This window comes from Crotalus tigris, unplaced genomic scaffold (assembly GCF_016545835.1).
Source record: "Crotalus tigris isolate CLP2741 ecotype Arizona unplaced genomic scaffold, ASM1654583v1 scf7180000020963.25688851:1431469, whole genome shotgun sequence".
NCBI lineage: Eukaryota > Metazoa > Chordata > Lepidosauria > Squamata > Viperidae > Crotalus > Crotalus tigris.
In genome coordinates this window covers 808,134-828,083 of record NW_024098281.1, presented here as the reverse complement: position 1 = coordinate 828,083, position 19,950 = coordinate 808,134, and the positions used below count along the sequence as shown (strand labels likewise).

The following is a 19,950-nucleotide window of genomic DNA, read 5'->3' as shown; positions in this document are numbered from 1 at the left end:
GGGGGAGGCTCAGTCCCCAACCTGCAGCAGTATTGCCTGTCATCCAAAGGCTTCAGAGTGAGGGGTTCAGTGGTGGGGGAAGTAATGGCACAGCACCCGCCATACCCTAGCACCATTCCCCTCACCCTGCCTGCACCACTGTGAACTCTGCCCTCCCCCTCTTCCTCAGAGAAGGAAGCACCAGCATTCTGGACAACCTGTTGTCACGCATGGAGCAGTATGCCAACAACCTGGAAAAGCTGGTGGAAGAGCGCACACAGGCCTACCTGGAGGAGAAGCGCAAGGCAGAGAACCTACTCTACCAGATCCTGCCCCAGTGAGTCCAGCCTGCCTCCCTCCAGGGTGCTGTAGCTTGACGCCATCTCCTGCTTGGAGGGTCAGCAGCTCCTGTCCTTTCTATTCCACAGTTCGGTAGCCGAGCAGCTGAAGCGGGGTGAGACAGTGCAGGCTGAAGCCTTCGATTGTGTCACCATCTACTTCAGCGACATTGTAGGGTTCACCTCCTTGTCAGCAGAGAGCACTCCTATGCAGGTAGGCTGCAGCATGGGTGGGTGGGTGGGTGGGCAGTACCTTGCATGCCTGAAATGGATGTGTCTGACTCTAGTCCTGCTTGATTTGTGCTTGGAAAAGTCTCCTCCACACAGCCCACCCCCTGGCTGGAGCAGGTCCAAGGACAGATGCCTGCTAGAGAGTTTTCCCATGAATGTGAGGCGCTCCCTGGTTCCTCTGTTTAAGAATTGGGCTATGGCTTGTTTTCTTCACCCAATGTAGATATGGAGCCCTGTCCTACTTGCATGTGGTGCTGCAACCAAACATGGCTGGCACATTGCAGAAGACTAGTACTTAGCTATCAGTTGCTGAAAAAAGTGGAATGGCTATGTTAACATGCCAGGCCTCCAGAAACTCAGGAAGTGTTCTCTGAGAGTATAGTCCAGACGAGAGGGCAGAGGGAAGAGGCGGGGAGAGGGAGGGAGATCTGGAGAGGCCTCTTTTGACCAGGGTGAATGTGGAGGGTTACATGGCACAGAGTCAAAGTAGGCATATTCTGAATTTTTGACATGCTGAGCCCAAAAGGTTCACCATCTATGATCTATGTTTATGACCATGGCCGATAGATCCCAGTTGCCATGTTCTTACCAAAGAGTTTAGAATGATTATGAATCAGGCTGCTACTTTTACATCCTCCTGTGGATCATTGCTTCGGCATGACATATTACAGGGACACAGCAATCAGGTTTCGCTGCAGATTTGGGCTGTTGTGTCAACGTAGCTATTGGGAAGCAGAGGAAAGGCAGAGCTTGCTATTAATTACCCTCCCAATGTTCACTTATCCCTTCTGCAGGGTGTGGGTGTGGGGTCCCAATTTGACCCTTTTTGTTCAACTTTGTCAGTTGGTCTTTACTTGCTTTCCCAAAAATGTCTTTCCATCTGCCCTGGGCATTTGCAAGCACTGCTGTGCCACAGCCGCGTCTGGTCTTGCCCTGGGCAGCCACCTGTTCTTGCTAGATTAGACTCCCTCCACCTGGCCAGCCAGCTCACCCATCTCCCCCCATCCCAATCACCAGGTGGTGACGCTCCTCAATGACCTCTACACTTGCTTCGATGCCATCATAGACAACTTTGATGTCTACAAGGTGAGATTGGCTGGGATGGGAGGGGGTGTCTTCCTGGATGACCCCCAGCTCAAAGCAATGCTGCAGGGAGCCCCCCCAGCTCACCCTGCTCCTTGGCCCTGGCCATAGGTGGAGACCATTGGTGATGCCTACATGGTGGTATCCGGCCTGCCTGTTCGAAATGGCAAGCTCCACGCCCACGAGATCGTCCGCATGGCCCTTGCACTCCTGGAAGCTGTGAAGACCTTTCGCATCCGGCACCGTCCCAGTGAGCAGTTGCACCTGCGCATAGGGGTCCACTCTGGTGAGTGAGGCGGGCAAGCACGGTCTACCTTTCCTGAGCATGCACAAAGCACCAGCGGTTCAGCCATCCTCTTCTACCTACCTGCAGGGCCAGTGTGCGCGGGAGTGGTGGGCCTGAAGATGCCACGCTACTGCCTCTTTGGGGACACAGTCAACACGGCTTCACGTATGGAATCCAATGGCGAGGGTGAGATACCCCCCCATACTCTTTCTGTAGGGCCCGTGTATCCTTACCTCCCCTCCCTTGGAGCCTGCTACTGGTGCTTCTCCCCACCCAGCCTTCTTTCCAGCCTCCCCCCCCTCCAGCTTCCTTGTGAACTTTCATTCCCCTTCAGTAGATGCTCAGTGGGATGCAATCCAGCCCAGCTGTGCCCCATTTCTGGGAGGCTGAGGGGACTGAGACATTGCCTCTCCTTGAGGGCCTCCTGAACACAAGAGGGTTCCCATCAGGAACAGTTAAAAGCTTCACTAGTTTAGACTAATCAACTTTATTGTGGTACTCTGTAATTGCTGTGGACCGCGAGACTCCCAAGCATGCCACTGGGCCCCTTTGGCAGGGGATCCTGGGGGGCACTCACTCTCCTGCCCCTGTTCCTTCCAGCCTTGAAGATCCACATCTCTGCTGCCACCAAGGAGATCCTGGATGAGTTTGGCTGCTTTCTGCTGGAGCTCCGGGGGGACGTAGAGATGAAGGTGGGCATGGGAAGGAACAGGCTGGGCCCTGCATGGGGGGGGGGGAGGGGAAGGAGGGCAAAGTGGAGGTATGCCTCTCACTTTCATTGCTCTGGGGGGGGCTGCATTGCAAGAAAGGGGGCAAGAGCGCTTCACCTGTCTGCTTTCTGGCAGGGCAAAGGAAAGATGAGGACCTATTGGCTGCTGGGCGAAGAGAAGACGGCCGTCATCTGAGGGGGCCCCTCCCTCTGCAGGGACCCAGCAGCAGCAACTGCTCCCATGAACTTGCGGGGGATTCACTCTGCCTTGGAACAGGGAGGGAGGGTGAGAGGCAGCCAGCCTGCAGGCGAGGATGGCTTTGCCCGAGGGAGGCAGCGGCTATGACTGGAGGCGGAGAGGGGGGCTCTAGTTGCCCCAGACATCAAGGGGTCTTCCCTGCCCAGTCAGCAACAGCCAGGCAGCAGGCACTTGGGAACCCACCTGCTGAGGCAATCACAAAAGCCCTTTGCCCAGCTGGGGCTCCTGGTCCCAATCGATGCACCCCCACCCCTTGGCTCAGCAGGCTGAGCCAGTCTTCCAGCCCTGCTGCTCATTTTCCCCCTCTGGTTGCAAATCCAGGAATCAGGCAAGCAGTCTTGTCCAAACAGAAAGGGGAGGGGAGAATAGCCCCCTCCCCTTCCATTTAGCAAGAGAAAGGATGGCAAACGGCTCTGCCCAGCCCCGGCTGCTTTTGTGGCAGGGGAACCGTAAGGAAGCTTCCTGGAAACGACTCTGGCGGTTGGGCCTTCAGCTCTTGCAGGAATTTAGCAGGGAAATCAACATTTTGAGGAGGGGACTCTGCATCCCCCCCCACCTGCATAAGCTTGGTGTTTCCCAACCAGCCCAGATAGTGCCAAGGTAGCATTCATAGCTTGGGGTAGTTTTCTGGGCTGTACGGCAATGGCTGGTCAAGGTATTCGGACATGGGAGTTGTGAACGTTGCGCACTTCCTGAAAGGGGTGTCGCCAGTCCGGATGCTGGAGATGCCCTGTGGAGAGGGGTAAAGAAGCTGAAGAGCAGCCGGGTGGGCGGGGCTGCCCTCCGGGCCTGCGTCACCCACCCTCGTGGCTGGCTCCGAGCTGCCTGGCCAGAACATACCCTCCATGCTAGGACAACAGGTGCCCGGGCTGCCTGCCCGCCTGCCATGTCCTTTGCAGCCTCTCAAGGACAAGCCTCATGGGAGGAGGCAGGAAAGGCATGGCAACACCAGGTTGGTGCGGGACAGGATGGCACTCACCGGCACCTGCTGGGCATGTTCGAGCCAAAATGTCTGCGGTTGTTCCAGCCGGTAGTCGTGGGGCTGCAAGAGGAGAGGTGGTCACGGAGCAGCTGGGGTGTGTCCAGGAGGGAGGGGGTGGGGAGTCTGGCTGCTACTCTGGCCTGCAAGGCCCCCTACCTGGGTGGGGGGCAGGGGCACAGAACGGAAGCCCTCCTGCTTGTAGTCCCGGTGGGTGATGGAGAGGGACTCCATGGGCTCGGGCGGAGGGTACATTTCGCTTGCTAGGAGGCTCGTCCTGCAAATCAACAGCGACAACAGCAGCTGAGCCAGGAGCTGCACTGGCAGAAGGGGGGGCTGGGCACAGAGGGCTCTTGCCCCCCACCCCAGGGCAGAAACCACCTCCGGGAGTGACAGTGCTTCCTTCATCAAGCTCTGTGAGGGACCTCAAGCACCGTCCACAGCACTGAACCCAGGAAATCTTTTCTTCTTGTTGTCACCAGCACTTGGAGGGAGGGAGGCTGAGTAGGGACAGTGCGGCCCCCAGCCCCATTGAAACCTCATCCTGGAGAGATTTTATACATTCATTTTCTAGGCAGAGAGCAGAAGGGCGAGGCTTCGTTTTTCAACTTGTCCCAAGTGTTTTATGAATAAAAGAGAGCACCCTGCATGGTTATTTCAATGGTTTCCCAAACAAAATGGGTTTTGGCACTGCCGGACCTCTGTGTGCTAATCTCAAAGACTGCCACTCCTGCCGGGTAAAAGGTTGGAAGCAACACTGCAAATATTTATGGGGCTGTATGTCCAAGTTCTAACTTGGCTGCCTCCTTTGTTGTCCAATCACCACAGCCGAGGGGCGGGATCTCCCCTCAGGCACAGAGAAAGGTTGTGCAAAGGGTTGGCACAGCCCTTGCTGGTTTGTGCCATGGTGTCCACCCTGCCTGCCGGTTGGAGGAGAAGGGCAACAAGGAAACTCCAGGGAGCAGCACCAGCACCGCTGAAGGGAGCTTCTGCTGGGCCCAAGGTCCCCCCCCCTCTGTCACTGGTGGATAAGAGGGCCCTGTGCATGGATCACTTGTTTTCAGCAGGGAAAGCCACAGCGGGGGCTCCAGTACTTCTTGTGCAAATGGGGAGGGGAGAGAATTCCTTTGCACGGCTCCACCTTCCAACTTGTTCTCGTCAGATGTCTTCCCGCAGCTGCAGTAGGCCCCGGGGAGTGTTCTTGCACGTGTACCAGCTACAGTGGGCTTCTGCAGCCATGGGCTTGCTGAGTTGTTTCAACTCAAGGAAACCCTAATCGAGTGGGAGAGGAGACGGGGGGTGTGTGTTGTGGGAACAGCCCACCTCCCTTTCCCCAGTACTTCTGTGGAAATGCTCAGTCCTGCTGCTGCTACTTGCCTTGGAGATGGTTCTCTCCACCCCGGTCCCCCTGTGCTGCTGCTGCTCTCTGCCCCGCTGATTTTTGCTCTCCCATGTCCCACATCCCACACTAGTCCTTTCTCCATGGTTGCCCTTCATCCCCCTTTCATCTTCCAAAGTGGAGGCAACGTGGCCTCCCACCAGTCTTTGGGCAAGACTGGAGGCAGTGGCCTTCCATGGTTGCTGCTGCTGTTCAACTGCCAGGCAAAAGGCCCTTGGAGGACCTCGGCTCTTTCCTTCTCTAAGGGAAGAAATGCCCGTGTAGTCCCAACCTCTAGTTTCAGTCCTTGCACCAACCACCTCAGGCTGGCACTCGACCACTCACTCCTAGGCTTCCCCTTCGGAAGGTGCTGATAAGCAGGCTCAAGGATGCCAGCTCTGATCACCCCAGAAAACTTTTTTAGGCAGCTGAAGATGAAGAACGATTGCAAGAACTGGGTATGTCTAGCTCAGACATGTCAAACACAAGGCCCGGGGGGCCGGATGCAGCCTGCAAAGTGGTTTCATGTGGCCCGCGAAGCCATCCTGGAAACAATGAGGGAACGGCCCCCGCTGCCTTGGCCCTGGCCCAGGCCGGCTGGGGGCCAATGTAAATTTTGTGGTGGCCATCTATGCTGAAACGGATTCAGTCTTAGCTCCACAAGGCCATCTGGAAACAGCGAGGAACCAGCCTCTGCCGCGTTGGCTCTGCCCCCTGGGTGCATGCTGGGGAGGTATCACCCTTTGTGAGGACTGAAGAAATGGACCATACCTTGGTGCTTGCCCCAGTCCCACCCCCTTTTGCCAGAGACCCTCAGATCTGTCCCACTCCTGCCCAGGCCCCCACAGGTACCTCTGACGTGAACGATGTAGAGCTGGCCATGCCCACCCAGTAGGCCGCACCACCCTGCCCCCCCCACCCGAGGGCAACCGCAATGTTGATGCAGCCCTCAATGAAATTGAGTTTGACACCCCTGGTCTAGCTTAATGAAAAGAAGGACTAGAGTGGACATGATAGCAGCCTTACAATATCTAAGAGATTGTCACAAAGAAGATGAGGTCCACCTGTTCTCCAAAGCTCCTGAAGGCAGGACAAGAAGCAACGGATGGAAACTAATAAAAGAGAGAAGCAACCTAGAACTAAGGAGAAACTTCCTAACAGAACAATTAACCAGTGGAACACCTTGCCTCCAGAAGTTGTGGATGCTCCATCACTGGAGGTTTTTAAGAAGAGATTGGACAGCCATTTGTCTGAAATGGTATAGGGTTTCCTGCCTGAGCAGGAAGTTGGACTAGATGACCTCCAGGGTCCCTTCCAACTCTGTTGTTCTGAAGCAAGGTGGCCTTGACTCAAGATCTCCACCTAGGCTTGGGAAAGTCCCTGAAGATACAGTGGAGGAGGACTCCCACGCTAGTACAGTATTTAAACTCTCACCCAGCAATCTGACATAGAAGGACAGTGCTCAGAATGGCTAAGGGAGGTCTTCTTGTCTTCTGCAGCTCTGTGGCCTTGAGTACCCCTAGGGTCCTCTATCTCTGGGTCAAGGTTTGATCTGCAAAGGGGCGAGTGGCTCTAGAAAAGGGCTGAGCAAGTTCACAATCCAGACCAGTTGAAGGAAAGAGGTCACCCGTTGACCTTGACAGGTCCACAACAGCTCAAGCTGCTAAATGTATGGGGTGGCAGCGGGGGGGGGGGAGAAGATCCTGTTCCTTACCTGTGTTTCTGGTACAGAAGATGCTCCATCATGGCCTCTCGCTTCCCTGGGGATATAAGGAGGAGACAAGTGAGGTGGGGAGCATCTATGGAGTGGCTGGAAAAGACCCTTGCCCAGGGACGGAGACAGGAAGGTGGGCCCCGAGCCTTCCGCAGGGAAGGAGACGGGAGAGAGACATCCCCACCAGCCCACACACACCCCAGTGCCCTGAATTGAGCCAGGCACTATATTGATGCCAACCTTCTTCCAACTCTCTGTGCTTCATTCAAGGGAGAACCGGAAGGCCTGCTGGGGGCTCAAGCAGGCTCTACTTCCCATTACGGAGGATTAGGTGCCTCCCCACATGACTTGGGGACCACACACAGCCCATTTTAAGAGGCTCTAGGTGGACTTCTGTTTAAAACACCATGGAGCCATTTTTTAAAAAAGTAGCATATTCACAGCCACACTCTGGAAGGATTTACTGCCAGGGCCCTCCAAGACTCACTGCAGCTGCCAGCTCCAGCTCTGTAGATGCTCTGCTGGCCACAAAGCAGCTGATCTACACGCCAGCTGTTTCTTAGGACCTTCCCAAGATTTTTAACTGAGTCCCCTGGCCCTTTCTGCTCAAGGAGATCTGCATAATCCATTCCAACTTTGAGAAATTAAAGCCCTTCCTAGAAGTTGCTTCTTGTCTTTGCTCGCCCCCCACCCCAAGGAGTCCGACCGAAGGCAAGATCTCCCATCCCAAGGAAAGGGATGTCAGAGATTGCCTGTTGTCCCTCTACACAGTTTTACAGTACAGGCAGTCCTCAACTTATGTCCATCCTTGGAACTGAAACATTCACCCTTCAGAGAGACATGGTATGACTGTGATTTACAATCCTCCTTCCAGCTTTCCCACAGAAGTTGCTTGTCGGAAGCTGTCTGGGAAAGTTGCAAAGGGCGATGACAGGACCGCAAGGATCCTTCAGCAGTTGTAAGTCACTTTTTGAAGCACTATTGTAACTTTGAGCAGTCATTAAACAAATGGTCGTAAGCTGAGCACCCCCATCTAATTACAAAAACAATCCCTCGATTTGGGGTAGGCAACCTTGGCTCTTTTATGACTCCTGGACTTCAATTCCCAGAATTCCTGAGTCAGCTGACTCAGGAATTCTGGGAATTGAAGTCCAGGAGTCATAAAAGAGCCAAGATTGCCCACCCCTGCCCTAGATGCTTTAAAGGACAAAAAAAAAAAAAAAAGGGGGGGGGGGAGAGACTAGAAGCCAAATTGTCTTTTTGAAGTATTTTCGGAAGGAATTGCTGTTCACCAAAGAACTGGCCCAGGGGGCTGTCCCAAAGATGGTTTTTTTTTTCAAAAAGCAACTGAATTTTTTTTCGCCTTGAAGATGTTTCGCTTTGAGGAATGGAAGGATTTATATTCCTTGCAATCATCTGGTTGTTCGCTCTCTTTCTGAGAGTCATTGAGGCCACTTGGAGGTTTATCTCTGTCTTCCAAGTAGCCTCAACGACTCTCAGAAAGAGTGCTAGATGTGCCAGATGAGAAAGAGCGCCAGACCAGAGGACTGCAAAGAATATAAATTCTCCCATTCTCCACCATTCAGTTAGAACTGAAGAAGCTTCTTGGATGAGGAGCAAAATGTCTTCAAGGGAAAACCAGTCCAGTTACCTTTTGAAAAAGCACCTGGATGACTGAGAGCCTCATAGACTTGCGGAGGGGGCTGTTTAGGGGGAAGGCCAAGAAGTGGGCAGGGCAGCAGTTGCACATCTGGGCTGCCCAAAGGGAGCAGCCAGACTGTTGCCTAGGGTTCAAGGAGTTCGGTTCCAGCTGCTAATAACTGCATCCTTGACATGGGCTGGGGGGGGAGTCTGCCTGGCTTTCTAATGTGAGTGGAAAACTGCACCTAACTAATTCTCCAGAGTAGCATTGCAACCAACCCTGGGCCGGACCCCCTTCCTCTCCCTGCGTAGATGTTGTTGGCTAAGCCCATCCTGGGCTCCACTCCAGGCCTCTAGCCGCCTCTTGTCCCGCTGCCCACCTCGTACAGGAAGCCCTGTCTTCATGGGACGAGGGTAGGAGTCCTTCAGGGTGGTGGTCGTGGGCATGCCGGCTAGGAAGTCAAGGGTGAGGAGGCCAGGATGCCCGTGCCGGTGGAAGGACCCCTCGGTGCCACACTCGGGTCTTGGCACAAGGTCCAAATCTTTGGTGGCTCTCTGGGAAAAGCAAAAATGAAAACAAAGGAGGCTCCTTCCTCTTGGGGCCATGGGGGGGGGGAGGACAGTTGCTCTTCCCCCACCCCTGGGGAGGGCACAGCTTGGTCCCGCCCTCTCCTTCTGCAGGTCAGGAACAGAAGGGTCGCGCTCCAATTCCTGGAGAGGCTGCGCTCATCCGAGGGGATGCCAGGCTGGGGCTGCGGAGAACCCGGGTGGGGAGCGCCTGCCAAGGGGCAGCAGAGCCTGGGCGCCGTCCTGACCTCCCACCGCCAGCGCCAGACCGCCAACTGGGGGCGAGGAGCCCCGCAGAGCAACCTCACCTCTTCCTGCCAGTTGTGCATCAGGCACTGGCCGCGGGTGGGCGGCTCCCTCGGCGGCTCCGGGACGCAGAGCGGGAGCGGCTGCAGATCGGCGGCCGGCAGCTCTCCCAGGTAGGGCCCCGGCACGCCGTGACAGGGCGGTAGCTCCACCGGGACCGTGGCTCCGGCCTGCGGCTCTGCCTCGGGCTCCGGCGGCATCTCCGCGGGACACGGGGCCGTCTCCGCCGGGCTCCCGCGGGGCTCCTCCGTGCTGCTCTGGGCGGCCTCTCCGCCGCTCGGCACCTGGGCTCTGTCCAGGGAAGAGACAGGAGAGCGCCGGGTCGCGGGCGGGAAGGGGCCCCGGCTGCTCCGGCGAACCAGCGCCCTGCCGAGAGCGCCGCGGGCCCCGAGGGCCCCCCTCCCCGAGTAGCGGGCGGGGCGGTTGACGGTCGCGCCCAAGCTCACCCTTCCGGCTCCATCCTGGCTCCTGCGCTTGGTTGGTCTCCACGGAGACGCGAAACCCACCGCGGGCTGTCCTGGGAGGCGGGCGAGCGGCCGGGGCGACCGTTGGTTGGCCGAGGGCGAGGAGGGGGAGGGGAATGGGGAGGGGCCTCGGGACTCTCCCTCCCGGCCTGGCCCTCCGACCCGGCCGGCGCAGGCGAGGGGGGCGGGGCGAGAGGCGGGGCGGAGAGACCGGCTCAGGACGTGCGTGGACCAAGCGAGGCAGCCGAGAGCGCTGTCCGGAGACTCGGCGGGCCCGGAGAATCCCCGAAGGAGGCGATGAATTGCCTCGCCCGGCGGCAGGTGAGCCTTGCCCCCCCTCCCCCCGACATCCTCCCCAGAAGCGGAGGCCCAGCGGGTGGCTTCTTACGTGCTTCGCTTGTGCTGACTTTTGCTGCTCGCTTAGAGGTTTGGGGGATCTGGTGGGCGTCGGACGGGGGTCGTTGCTTCCTTGTCCTCGGTAAAATAGCACAGGGAAACCCGTAAGAATACGGTCAAAGAAGGCAAGAGGGCAGTTGCGACAGTGCGATTTAAAGTCCACCCAGTTTTTAACATGTCACACATTGTCCAGGTCCGTGGAGACAGGTTGGACTGTCCTCTAACCTCATGTGTCTCTGTGCGCGTGCGTGCGTGTGTGTGTGTGTGTGTGTGTGTGTGTGTGTGTGTGTACATGCACTCATGCACCAAGGGAGAGGAGAGACTGCTTCTATCCAAAGTAGAAGGAAGAGAAAGAAGGGCTGAAGGCGGGGGGGGGGGCTCTGTTGCCTGCAGCCCCGAGGCCCAAGGAGCGTCCTTACTGCCCTTTTCTCCTCCTGAAGGAAGAGATTCTGGCTCCTGTCATTGGTGTGGGGCTAACTGCAGCCAGCACCCTCTTTGGCCCAACCTTGGCCCCTCACTGGCTTCGCTAAGTGGCCTGCATGCCATTTAGCCATCCTGAAAGTAGCATGCAAAGACACAGCCAGCCTGCTGGGAGGCAGGTGGGAAGCTCCTCTAGAGTGGGAGAAGAACAGCTGGGACAAGAACAGCGCCTCTCCTTCTGATTCCTCCACCCACCTCAGCAGCAAGGAAGGGGAAAAGCCATTTGGAGGCCTGCAGGAGCCTGCTCTGAAGCACTTGCGTGGGAGGCCAGTGCTTAAGTTGGGCCAAGGACCAGTGGAGGGTCTGCTTGGAGCCGCTTGCCCTGCTGCCCAGCCGATGCCCTTCTGGTGCTGCAGATTGCGTGGCCTGGGGATTGGCACCTTCCATGCCCATCCTGCGACAGGGCGAGGCTCTCAGCGAGGTGGCCCCGTTGCAAGTGGGGACAGGCTGGAACATCTTCAAACTGCTATCATGATGTGTCTGCACAACATTTGCCAGTAAAAGTGTTTAAATTCCCCTGAGCGTTGATGCTGGTAAAATGTTTGGTAATTGTGAAGGTGGTGGGAGCCCCACTTGCAGAAATGGATTCTCTGCACATTGTCAGTCAGGTTCTTTAGCCTCTAAGGCAGGGGTGTCAAACTCAATTTCATTGAGGGCCACATCAGCATTGCGGTTGCCCTCTGGGATGTGTGTGTGTGTGGCCAGGGTGGGTGTGGCCTACTGGGTGGGCATGGCCAGCTCTACATTGTTCGTATCAAGGGTGCCTGTGGGGGCCTGGGCAGGAGTGGGACAGATCTGAGGGTCTCTGGCAGAAGGGGGTGGGACCAGGGCAAGCGCCAAGGCATGGTCCATTTCTTCATTCCTCACAAAGGGTGACACCTCCCCAGCATGCACCCAGGGGGCGGGGCTGACACAGCAGGGGCTGGTTCCTCGGTGTTTCTAAACGGCCTTGTGGAGCTAAGACTGAATCCGTTTCAGCATTGATGGCCACCACAAAATTGTACATTGGCTCCTGGCTGGCCTGGGCCAGGGCCAAGGCAGCGGGGGCCGTTCCCTATTTCCAGCATGGCTTTGCGGGCCACATGAAACCACTTCGCGGGCCACATCTGGCCCCCGGGCCTTGTGTTTGACATGTCTGCTCTAAGGCCCTCGCCATTCGTGCTGCTTTCCTCTGGACTCTTTTCTGTTCCTCACCATCCCTCCCGTATGGTGGCTGTACAGCTGCAGAGAGGATTCTCAGGGCAATCTGACAGTGCAGCGGAGAGCAGAACTGGCTTCCCGTGATGTCAACATTGTGCCTCTGTTGGTGCAGCTCAAGGTGGCTGTTTTTGGCTGCTGCAGCACACTGCTGGCTCATGCGCAATTTATGGTCTCCTTCGAAGGGCTACTCTTGAGCCAGGCACTGCCCATCTTCTTAAATGTGACTTCTGGGCTACTGCGAGGACCTCCCAAACCAATTCACTTTAATGTATTTAGGTATTTACTACCAAGCCAAGTTGTAGTCAGGTATACTTTATTTTAAGGAGACCGGGGGAGGGGGGATCAGAAAAAGAATGGTTAAGGGTGGCCCTTTTCATTCTCAGTGAACCTCCAGCTTCCTTGTTTGGTTGCCTCAGACCCTTGAGGCCACCAGGGCCATCCCTTGTCGACAACCAATCAATCAGAATAGAGCTGGAAGGGACCTTGCAGGTCTTCTAGTGCAACCCCCTGCTCAAGCAAGAGACCCTTTAGTATTTGAAGTTCACCCTGTTTGTTCCCTAAGCTTCGAGCATTCGTATATAGCCATTTGAGTCCTTTATGGATCTTGGGTATGTTTCTTATATTTCCTACTTTGCTTCTGGGTTTTCCATCCTTCTTCTTCTTCTTCTTCTTCTTCTTCTTCTTCTTCTTCTTCTTCTTCTTCTTCTTCTTCTTCTTCTTCTTCTTCTTCTTCTTCTTCTTCTCCTTCTCCTTCTCCTTCTCCTTCTCCTTCTCCTTCTCCTCCTTCTCCTCCTTCTCCTCCTCCTTCCTCCTCCTTTTTACTCCCTACTTCCTTATATGATTGGTTATCTAGTGGTTTTTGCTTGGAATCAGTTTTTAAGCCAGTGGTTCATTTCTAAAACCCTTTGCTCCCTCATTGGATGTTGGCCTTTTGTTGGAAGTATAGATGAAAACACCACAAGCTCCTAATTCTTCAACTACCTTCCTTAGCTGCTCGTAATCTCTTGTTATTGTTTTTAGATTCATTGTTGTATCATTAGTCCCTATGTATAAGAGAAGAAAGGGGTAGTAATCCATGGGGTTGGTTATTTTAATAGGTTTCTCCATTACATCTTTGATTTTTATTCCAGGGGAGACAACATACTTCCCTAGACTGACTGTTTAGTCTGCAGACTATAGTTTCTGTTCCCCAAAGAATTGAATTTCCTATCGCCAATATTCGCTTTTTTCCTTGGAGAGTGTGGAATATTATACTTCCTGTCAACAGGAATGGTGGATTGTGCGATTATTAGAAACTATTGATGACTGCTCTTTTATAGGGGTCTGTATATTTTCTTCCAGAGGGAGGCTATGAAAGCAGTTGTTAGTTCCAGAGGGGCTTCACTGGATACTAGGGTAGATAGTAGGGGCTTTGCACTTGGTTTCTTCTAAAAGCGACAAGTTTCCATCGATCTTCCTCTTCGGGTGCATGAATAGGGTCATTGTTTTCGGAAGCTGTTTGTTCCCTATTGTTTTCAATTTAGATGTTTTGGTTTTCTTCTTTTTGTTCATATATTGCAGGGGTAGGCAATCTTGGCTCTTTCATGACTCGTGGACTTCAACTCCCAGAATTCCTGAGCCAGCCATGCTGAGGGGAAAGGGAGTTTCCAAGCTGAGCCTTGCTGGCTCAGGAATTCTGGGAGTTGAAGTCCACGAGTCATAAAAGAACCAAGGTTGCCTACCCCTGGCCTAGTCTATTAAGCCTGACAGGAGTAGATTATCAGAAACTGGTAGGCCTAGTCCACGGGTAGGCAGCCTTGGCTCTTTTATGACTCGTGGACTTCAACTCCCAGAATTCCTGAGCCAGCCATGCTGAGGGGAAAGGGAGAGTTTCCAAGCTGAGCCATGCTGGCTCAGGAATTCTGGGAGTTGAAGTCCACGAGTCATAAAAGAGCCAAGGTTGCCTATCCCTGGACTAGATGGTGCTGGTGGAGGGAGGCTGGATCCAGGCCCAGCCCAAACTTCGCCTTTCCCTGCGCTCGTGTGAGAGCAGCGCCTTCTACACTCGATCCCCCACCATACGGCCTCCCTCGTGCTTGGGTTGGGAGCCCGGCCGTCGGCATCAGGGGACCGGCTGGGCAGGGAAGCGCTTCCTCTAAGGAGCGATTCGGGCAAAGGGCTCACTGGCGGGGTACGGGGGCGAGAGCTCGGCGACGCCGTGGCCGGCTTCCCGGGAACCCCGTGGGACAGCAGCGCATTCAGCCGCCTGCGGCCGGACCGACGATGGGGCCTAGTTCCTCAGTGCTTCTGCCAGCCGCTCCCGGAGAACCGGAGCAACTCGGCGGAGTCCACCATTAGCCGGCGCTGCTGGCCCGCTTCGGGCTTAGTACGGAGGGTAGCGCCGCGGGGCGATGGCGGGGGGGGGGGTTGCCCGTCAGCGCCGGCCAGGCTATTATTAGCCGGGCGGGCGGCCCCTAATTGGCGGCCAACAGACGCACCTTCCATTGCAGGCAGCACGTCCGCAGCGCTCCAGGCCCCCGGCTCCCCTTGCAGGCTGGCGAAGAGCGGGAGGGGGGGGGCGAAAGGGCCTTCTGGCGGGTGCATCTGCCGCCTGGCTCTTCGCCTTGGCCATCGGTCTGCACGTAGCCGATCGCTCCAAGAGAAGAGGCTGTTCAAAGGGAGCCCGAGCCCGGGACAGGCGGGAGGGAGGGACTCTCATGGCCTCCCGGGGACGTCCGAGGGGGACTCCCTGCGCCCTTCGACGGCCAGGCCCACCCCAGCCAAAGGCTCCGGTGGGAGGGAGGCGAGACGCGTCTGGAGAGACCGCTGGAGACGAGCCTTCAAGCCTGCTCCATCCCCCCCCCCCCTCGCCCGGAGGTCCCGGTCCCAAACCCGCGTGAGCCCTTGGCTCCCTATCGGCAATTGGTCGCGGGGGACCCCGTGTGGGAATCCTGGGCTCCCCCTGGCTCCCGGTTCCTCATGTCCAGGGTAGCCGCAGAAACTGAGCGGCGCCGGAGATGCGCGGCCCACCTGAGCCCCCAAGCGCGGAGGGGTCGGCCAGAACCGCCTCTCCCCTGGGGAACCGGGCGGGCTCGTTCCGCTCTCCTTGCAGCGCAGCAGCGCCCCCTGGCGTCCGTCCCGCGCACGGCCCACTCCGCCAGAACAAGAGGGTCTTTCATCCCGCGCTGCTCCCCGCAGGGCCCGAACCTCGCCCCGCCGGCCTTCCTCCCGCGGCGAAGCCTCGAGCCAAGCGGCTAAATTTAGACGCGCTGGGGCGGAGTAAGGGGTTCCCGGTGGGCTGCTTAGGGAAAGGCAGCCGAGTGACGACAGGCACAGGAGGAGACCCTGACATAGTCCAGGCTGGGGCGGGGAGGTGGACTCCCCCGCCCCCTGCAGCCGCGGGACTCGATCCCGCCCCAGAGAGGCAAGGAAGGAGGTGCCCCAACTGACCGTCGGGTATGAGTTCCCTGCTCACTTCTCCTGTCTTCCCACAGAGACCCTGTTCCCGCAATACACAGACCAGGTCCTTGAATTCAGGCGTTTATTGGATTCCAGCCATGTGTTTAACCATACATTGCTGCTGCCTTTTCTTTTAATGTTTAAGATTCTTATAACAGCTGCAAGATTATTGGTGGGGCTATATTGGAAGAAAAACTCACTGCCTACCTTGGAAGAAAGGATACTTAAGGTGTCTAATTTAGCAGAAATGGCGAAAATCTCAGCCTATTTGAAGGATCAATCACAAGAAAAATATATTATGGTTTGGAGAAGATGGATTAATAATATTCAAAAGAAATATGAAACTGATAAGTATTTTGCATATGTGTAGATGTTAGATAATTATTAATAGTTTTAATTATATTATTTTTGTTTTAATTTGTTAATATTTGTTTTGAAAAGGAGTTAAAGTGCATTATGGTTTTGTTTGATAGTATAGTTGGTTTACGTTAGATAGATTATGTTTGTTTATTTGTTACCCTGTAATCAGCTCTGGGAAGGGGGGGAGGGGGGAAGGGGTGGGAGGGGTTTACATTGTAATTTTTTTAAAAAACTTTTAATAAAAAATAAGACAGATTCAAAAGAATATCAATACTTAATGAGAATTACATACCACTTGTTGTTGTTGTTGTTAATTGCGAAGTCGTGTCCGACCCATCGCGACCCCATGGACAACGTTCCTCCAGGTCTTCCTGTCCTCTACCATCTTCTGGAGTCCATTTAAATTCACACCTACTGCTTCAGTGACTCCATCCAGCCATCTCATTCTCTGTCGTCCCCTTCTTCTATTGCCCTCAATCTTTCCCAGCATTAGGCCTTTCTCCAGTGAGTCCTTCCTTCTCATTACGTGGCCAAAGTATTTGATTTTCAACTTCAGGAATTACATACACTAGTGATGCTCAATATAACAAATGATATAAAAGCATCATACAACGTATAATCCTTTCAGTGCGGTACCAAAATCTCCAGTATATATTATCTGTAAATGGTAAAAATCCACCCAGATAGTATAGAGAAGTGTTGAATGTCTGCCTCTCTCGTGCTGATGGCCGGCTGGTTGGGGCCTTCCAAGCGCCCTGCAGTCAGCAATGCCCCTGTGGGGACCCAGCAGCCCTGCCCTCTGGAGCGAGGTTCCCTTCCCCCAATTTTAACAGGTCACTCTCTCCTGGGATTTTGAAGGGCCCTAAAGACTGGCTCTGCACCCAGACTCAAGGACCACTGAAGCCCTCCTTCCCTCCCTCTTCTCTTGGTTCATCGTCTGGGCCAACATCCTTCTCTTGTCTTGTGTTGTTTTTGTAGCTTTTGTACTGAGTCGCTGGGAGTGAAGCGGCATATAAATTATTATTTTTTAACATAAACTTTAGAAAGCACACTGTATTTGCGTTGCCATTCTTAAATTCTGCTAAATTTCTGTTGTATATAGAAATGAGTTTCACCACTGCTATACATATTCTCCAATCAAGATATTGTGTCTTTTCTCCAAAGTTGTGCAAAATTTGTGCTTTGCAGCTGTGAACACCATATGCTTGATACTTTATGGTACTTTTTAGTGATGTCTTCCGTTATCTAAAGGTAGCCCTCACTTAACAAAGGTAATTGGGACCAGAAAATATATCGCTAAGAGGCACAGTCATTAAGATGACACATGACTTCAATATCACCCCAGCAGTTAAGGATGCCACATGGCTGCGACATGCAACTTCTTGTCAGCTTTTCCCTTGACCTGGCTTGTGGGCAGCTGGCAGGGAAGGCCACGTTATGCTCAGAACTGTGGGATGTGCAGTGGTCAGAAATGTGGATCAGTTAACCGCATTGTTTGTGATCACGTGCTGTAACAGCCACAGCTACAAGGACTTTGGATGTTTGTGTTATTACTAGTCAGCTGATATGCACAATTTTGTCTTTTTGGGCTTATTTTTTCCAAATCAATGTAACTACCCTAACTGTGCTAACTAAACGGATATGTTGGACAAAGTAGGTGCCATGAATGTAGGTGCCAACAGTCACTGAATGAGTGGCCATTAAGGGAGGACTACCTGTACAAAAAAAAAATTCATTTTGAGGCTTTTTACTGAATCTGGATTAAGAGTGCTGTGTGAACCCAGCCTCCAGCAGGTGCTGAGAGACCTGTGCCCTCTTGCACCCAAATATTATCCAGGGACACCTGTTGGGAAAGTTTGCTGGCACAAATCTTTGGCTGGCCATAGCACTGTGGGGGGAAAACCCTTTTGGGGACACTGGATATTGATGCTTCAGTTCCCCTAAGGACACCGGCCCTCACTCGCTCTTCTGACCAGCTTCTGCTTTGAACTTCTGCATTAGTACAGAATGGCAGGTCAGCGTAGCCCAGATCTGCCTATGAATTTGAACTCTGCTGCCAACTCTCGGGTGCCGTGCCCTTTTCCAACCCATCAGTCCTTACAGAGCTTCCTGCGGCTCCCCAGAACCTCGTGATCAAGGACAGGTGAGGGGCATTGAAAGTGTGCAGCAATCCTTACGTCAGTGGTTCTCAACCTTTCTAATGCCGCGACCCCATAATACAGTTCCCCATGTTGTGGTGACCCCCAACCACTTATACATCACCGGGTTCCAGGGGCGTGGCCAAAGAAAAGGGGGAAAAATGGCAGACAGCCTTGTTTGGCGACCCCCGTGAAATGGTCATTCGACCCCAAATGGGGTCCCGACCCACAGGTTGAGAACCACTGCCTTAGGTGGAAGGAGCCCCCCCCCCGGAAGGCACAGCTGCTCTGCTCAATAGGAACTGGCACTGGAAGGCCTGAATCTGCTCAAGGCTGCTGGGAAGCAGGCTTTGGATGGGGTTCAAGCACTTCTTGGAAGCCCCCAATTGGGTTCACTGGATCGGGCAGGGGAGGCTGAAAAGATCAGGCCCAGACTATATAAAGGGCTGCCCTCCCACTATCAGCTCCTCAGACCTTAAGACAGAGATGGGATGTGCACCATCATGTGCCTGGGCTTCTCCTGCAGAACTCAGGTGTGGCAAAGCCTTCCTTTCAGCCCTCTACAGAGACATGTCAGGGGCCTAAGGGCTGCCACTGCCCTCACCCCCGGGGGGAGATGCCCCAAAGCCGCTTTCCCCTCCCAGATGTGCATTTGCCAGGAACTACAGCAAAAGCCCATGAAGAAGCCTGGTTTGGTGGCACCCAGACGCTCAGCTCCTGCTTGGCTGCTGTTGGAAAGGAAGGTGACCTGGCTCGCCATCTCCACCTTCCAGGCCCACCTTGTACCAGATTCCATGCCTGGGGGTGGGTGGGAGATGACTCCACACCTGTCAGCACTCACACACCTGACTTACTTTAGTTCTCAGGGCGGTTGTGATGAAATCTATGGTTGGAGGAATACCTGTGTTCTGACACAGCCAGATCCTCCTTAAGGCTTTCGGCTTGCTGGTGCTGGCTCCCTCTTCCTGCAGGATGATGGATCAGGAGCTTGGCAGGACCCTGAAGGCTTTCAGAGGGCCCTTGAGATGTTTCCCAAGAACAGGGGTAGGCAACCTCGGCTTTTTTATGACTCATGGACTTCAACTCCCAGGAATTCTGGGAGTTGAAGTCCATGAGTCATAAAAGGCCAAAGTTGCCTAGCCCTGCCCAAGGACCTGCTGGGCACCTAGAAGGTGGCTAGTTGCTGCCTGGCATGGACAGGCAAGAAGGGCCTGCCTGGGAGTGAACGGCTCACCTGAAGCTTTTCATGGCTCAGTTGAACCCAGCAAGAGATGCCTAGAGCAAGCACCATGGGGAGGGGGGGGAGGCAATGCAACAGCAAGTCCAACCAGGGATGTGCAAGTGCCATATTAACATTGTGGGGTTGTATGTACCTAAACACACTAATTTCTCCACTCTTCTCACCTCTGTGCAGACAACCAGCAACCCTTTTTGGGAGGAAGAGCCTCAAGGACACCTGCTGAGCTCCCGTGGGGATTTTTTGTAGGCATCTGGCAGAGGAAGCGGCTTGGATCCAGCTGGACTAAGCTGGCCCAGTTGCTGGGTCTGGGTCTGCCGATCTTGCCGGCTGATCTGGGAAGCCCTTGAGCAGAAGACCCAGGACTCGTGAACTTCCGATTCCTGTCCCTCCTGGCTGGCTCAGGTTACCTGGAAGGCCAGGTGGATCCATGCAATGATGGTGGCCTGCTTGGGGGAGGGGTGTGTGTGCTGGGCCTGAAGGCAGCAATGCCCCTTCCCCATCACAGGGCCTTCCCTGCAGGTGGAGATTGGGCTTCTTACAGAGGGTCCCAGAAAGAATGAGTTAGGGCAGGGGTAAGCAACCTTGTCTCTTTAATGACTTATGGACTTCAACTCCCAGAATTCCTGAGTCAGCATGGCTGGTTCAGGAATTCTGGGTATTGAAGTCCACAAGTCATAAAAGAGTCAAGGTTACCTACCCCTGGATTAGGGAGACCCTTTTTCAGGCAGGAGTGTTGTTGATGCTTGTGGACAGCTTGTACTTGC

General features: G+C 54.6%; 2 protein-coding genes and 1 long non-coding RNA gene across 3 annotated transcripts in view; 2 read left to right on the top strand and 1 right to left on the bottom strand.

Annotated features, from left to right (window-relative positions):
* The window catches only part of NPR2 (natriuretic peptide receptor 2), a 35,311-nt gene extending 32,411 nt beyond the window's left edge, over window positions 1-2,900 (top strand). The window contains exons 16-22 of the mRNA XM_039369033.1: window positions 170-316; window positions 408-531; window positions 1,566-1,634; window positions 1,743-1,917; window positions 2,005-2,103; window positions 2,518-2,609; window positions 2,763-2,900. Coding sequence (XP_039224967.1) covers window positions 170-316; window positions 408-531; window positions 1,566-1,634; window positions 1,743-1,917; window positions 2,005-2,103; window positions 2,518-2,609; window positions 2,763-2,822 — 766 coding nt within the window. The 3' untranslated portion in view covers window positions 2,823-2,900. The remainder of the gene's footprint in view (window positions 1-169; window positions 317-407; window positions 532-1,565; window positions 1,635-1,742; window positions 1,918-2,004; window positions 2,104-2,517; window positions 2,610-2,762) is intronic.
* Window positions 2,901-3,046: 146 nt separating this feature from the next.
* Window positions 3,047-10,055, bottom strand: LOC120319794 (sperm-associated antigen 8-like). Its single transcript, XM_039369034.1, has 7 exons — window positions 9,917-10,055; window positions 9,473-9,761; window positions 8,978-9,152; window positions 6,957-7,002; window positions 4,024-4,141; window positions 3,865-3,927; window positions 3,047-3,615 (listed from the first exon to the last, which is right to left on the bottom strand). Exons 1-7 carry the CDS (start codon window positions 9,928-9,930, stop codon window positions 3,493-3,495), a joined length of 828 nt encoding a protein of 275 aa, XP_039224968.1. The 5' UTR covers window positions 9,931-10,055; the 3' UTR covers window positions 3,047-3,492.
* Window positions 10,056-16,265: 6,210 nt separating this feature from the next.
* Window positions 16,266-19,614, top strand: LOC120319795. Its single transcript, XR_005559838.1, has 2 exons — window positions 16,266-17,951; window positions 19,361-19,614. It is a non-coding gene; the product is annotated as an uncharacterized LOC120319795 (long non-coding RNA).
* The last annotated feature ends 336 nt before the right edge of the window (window positions 19,615-19,950 follow it).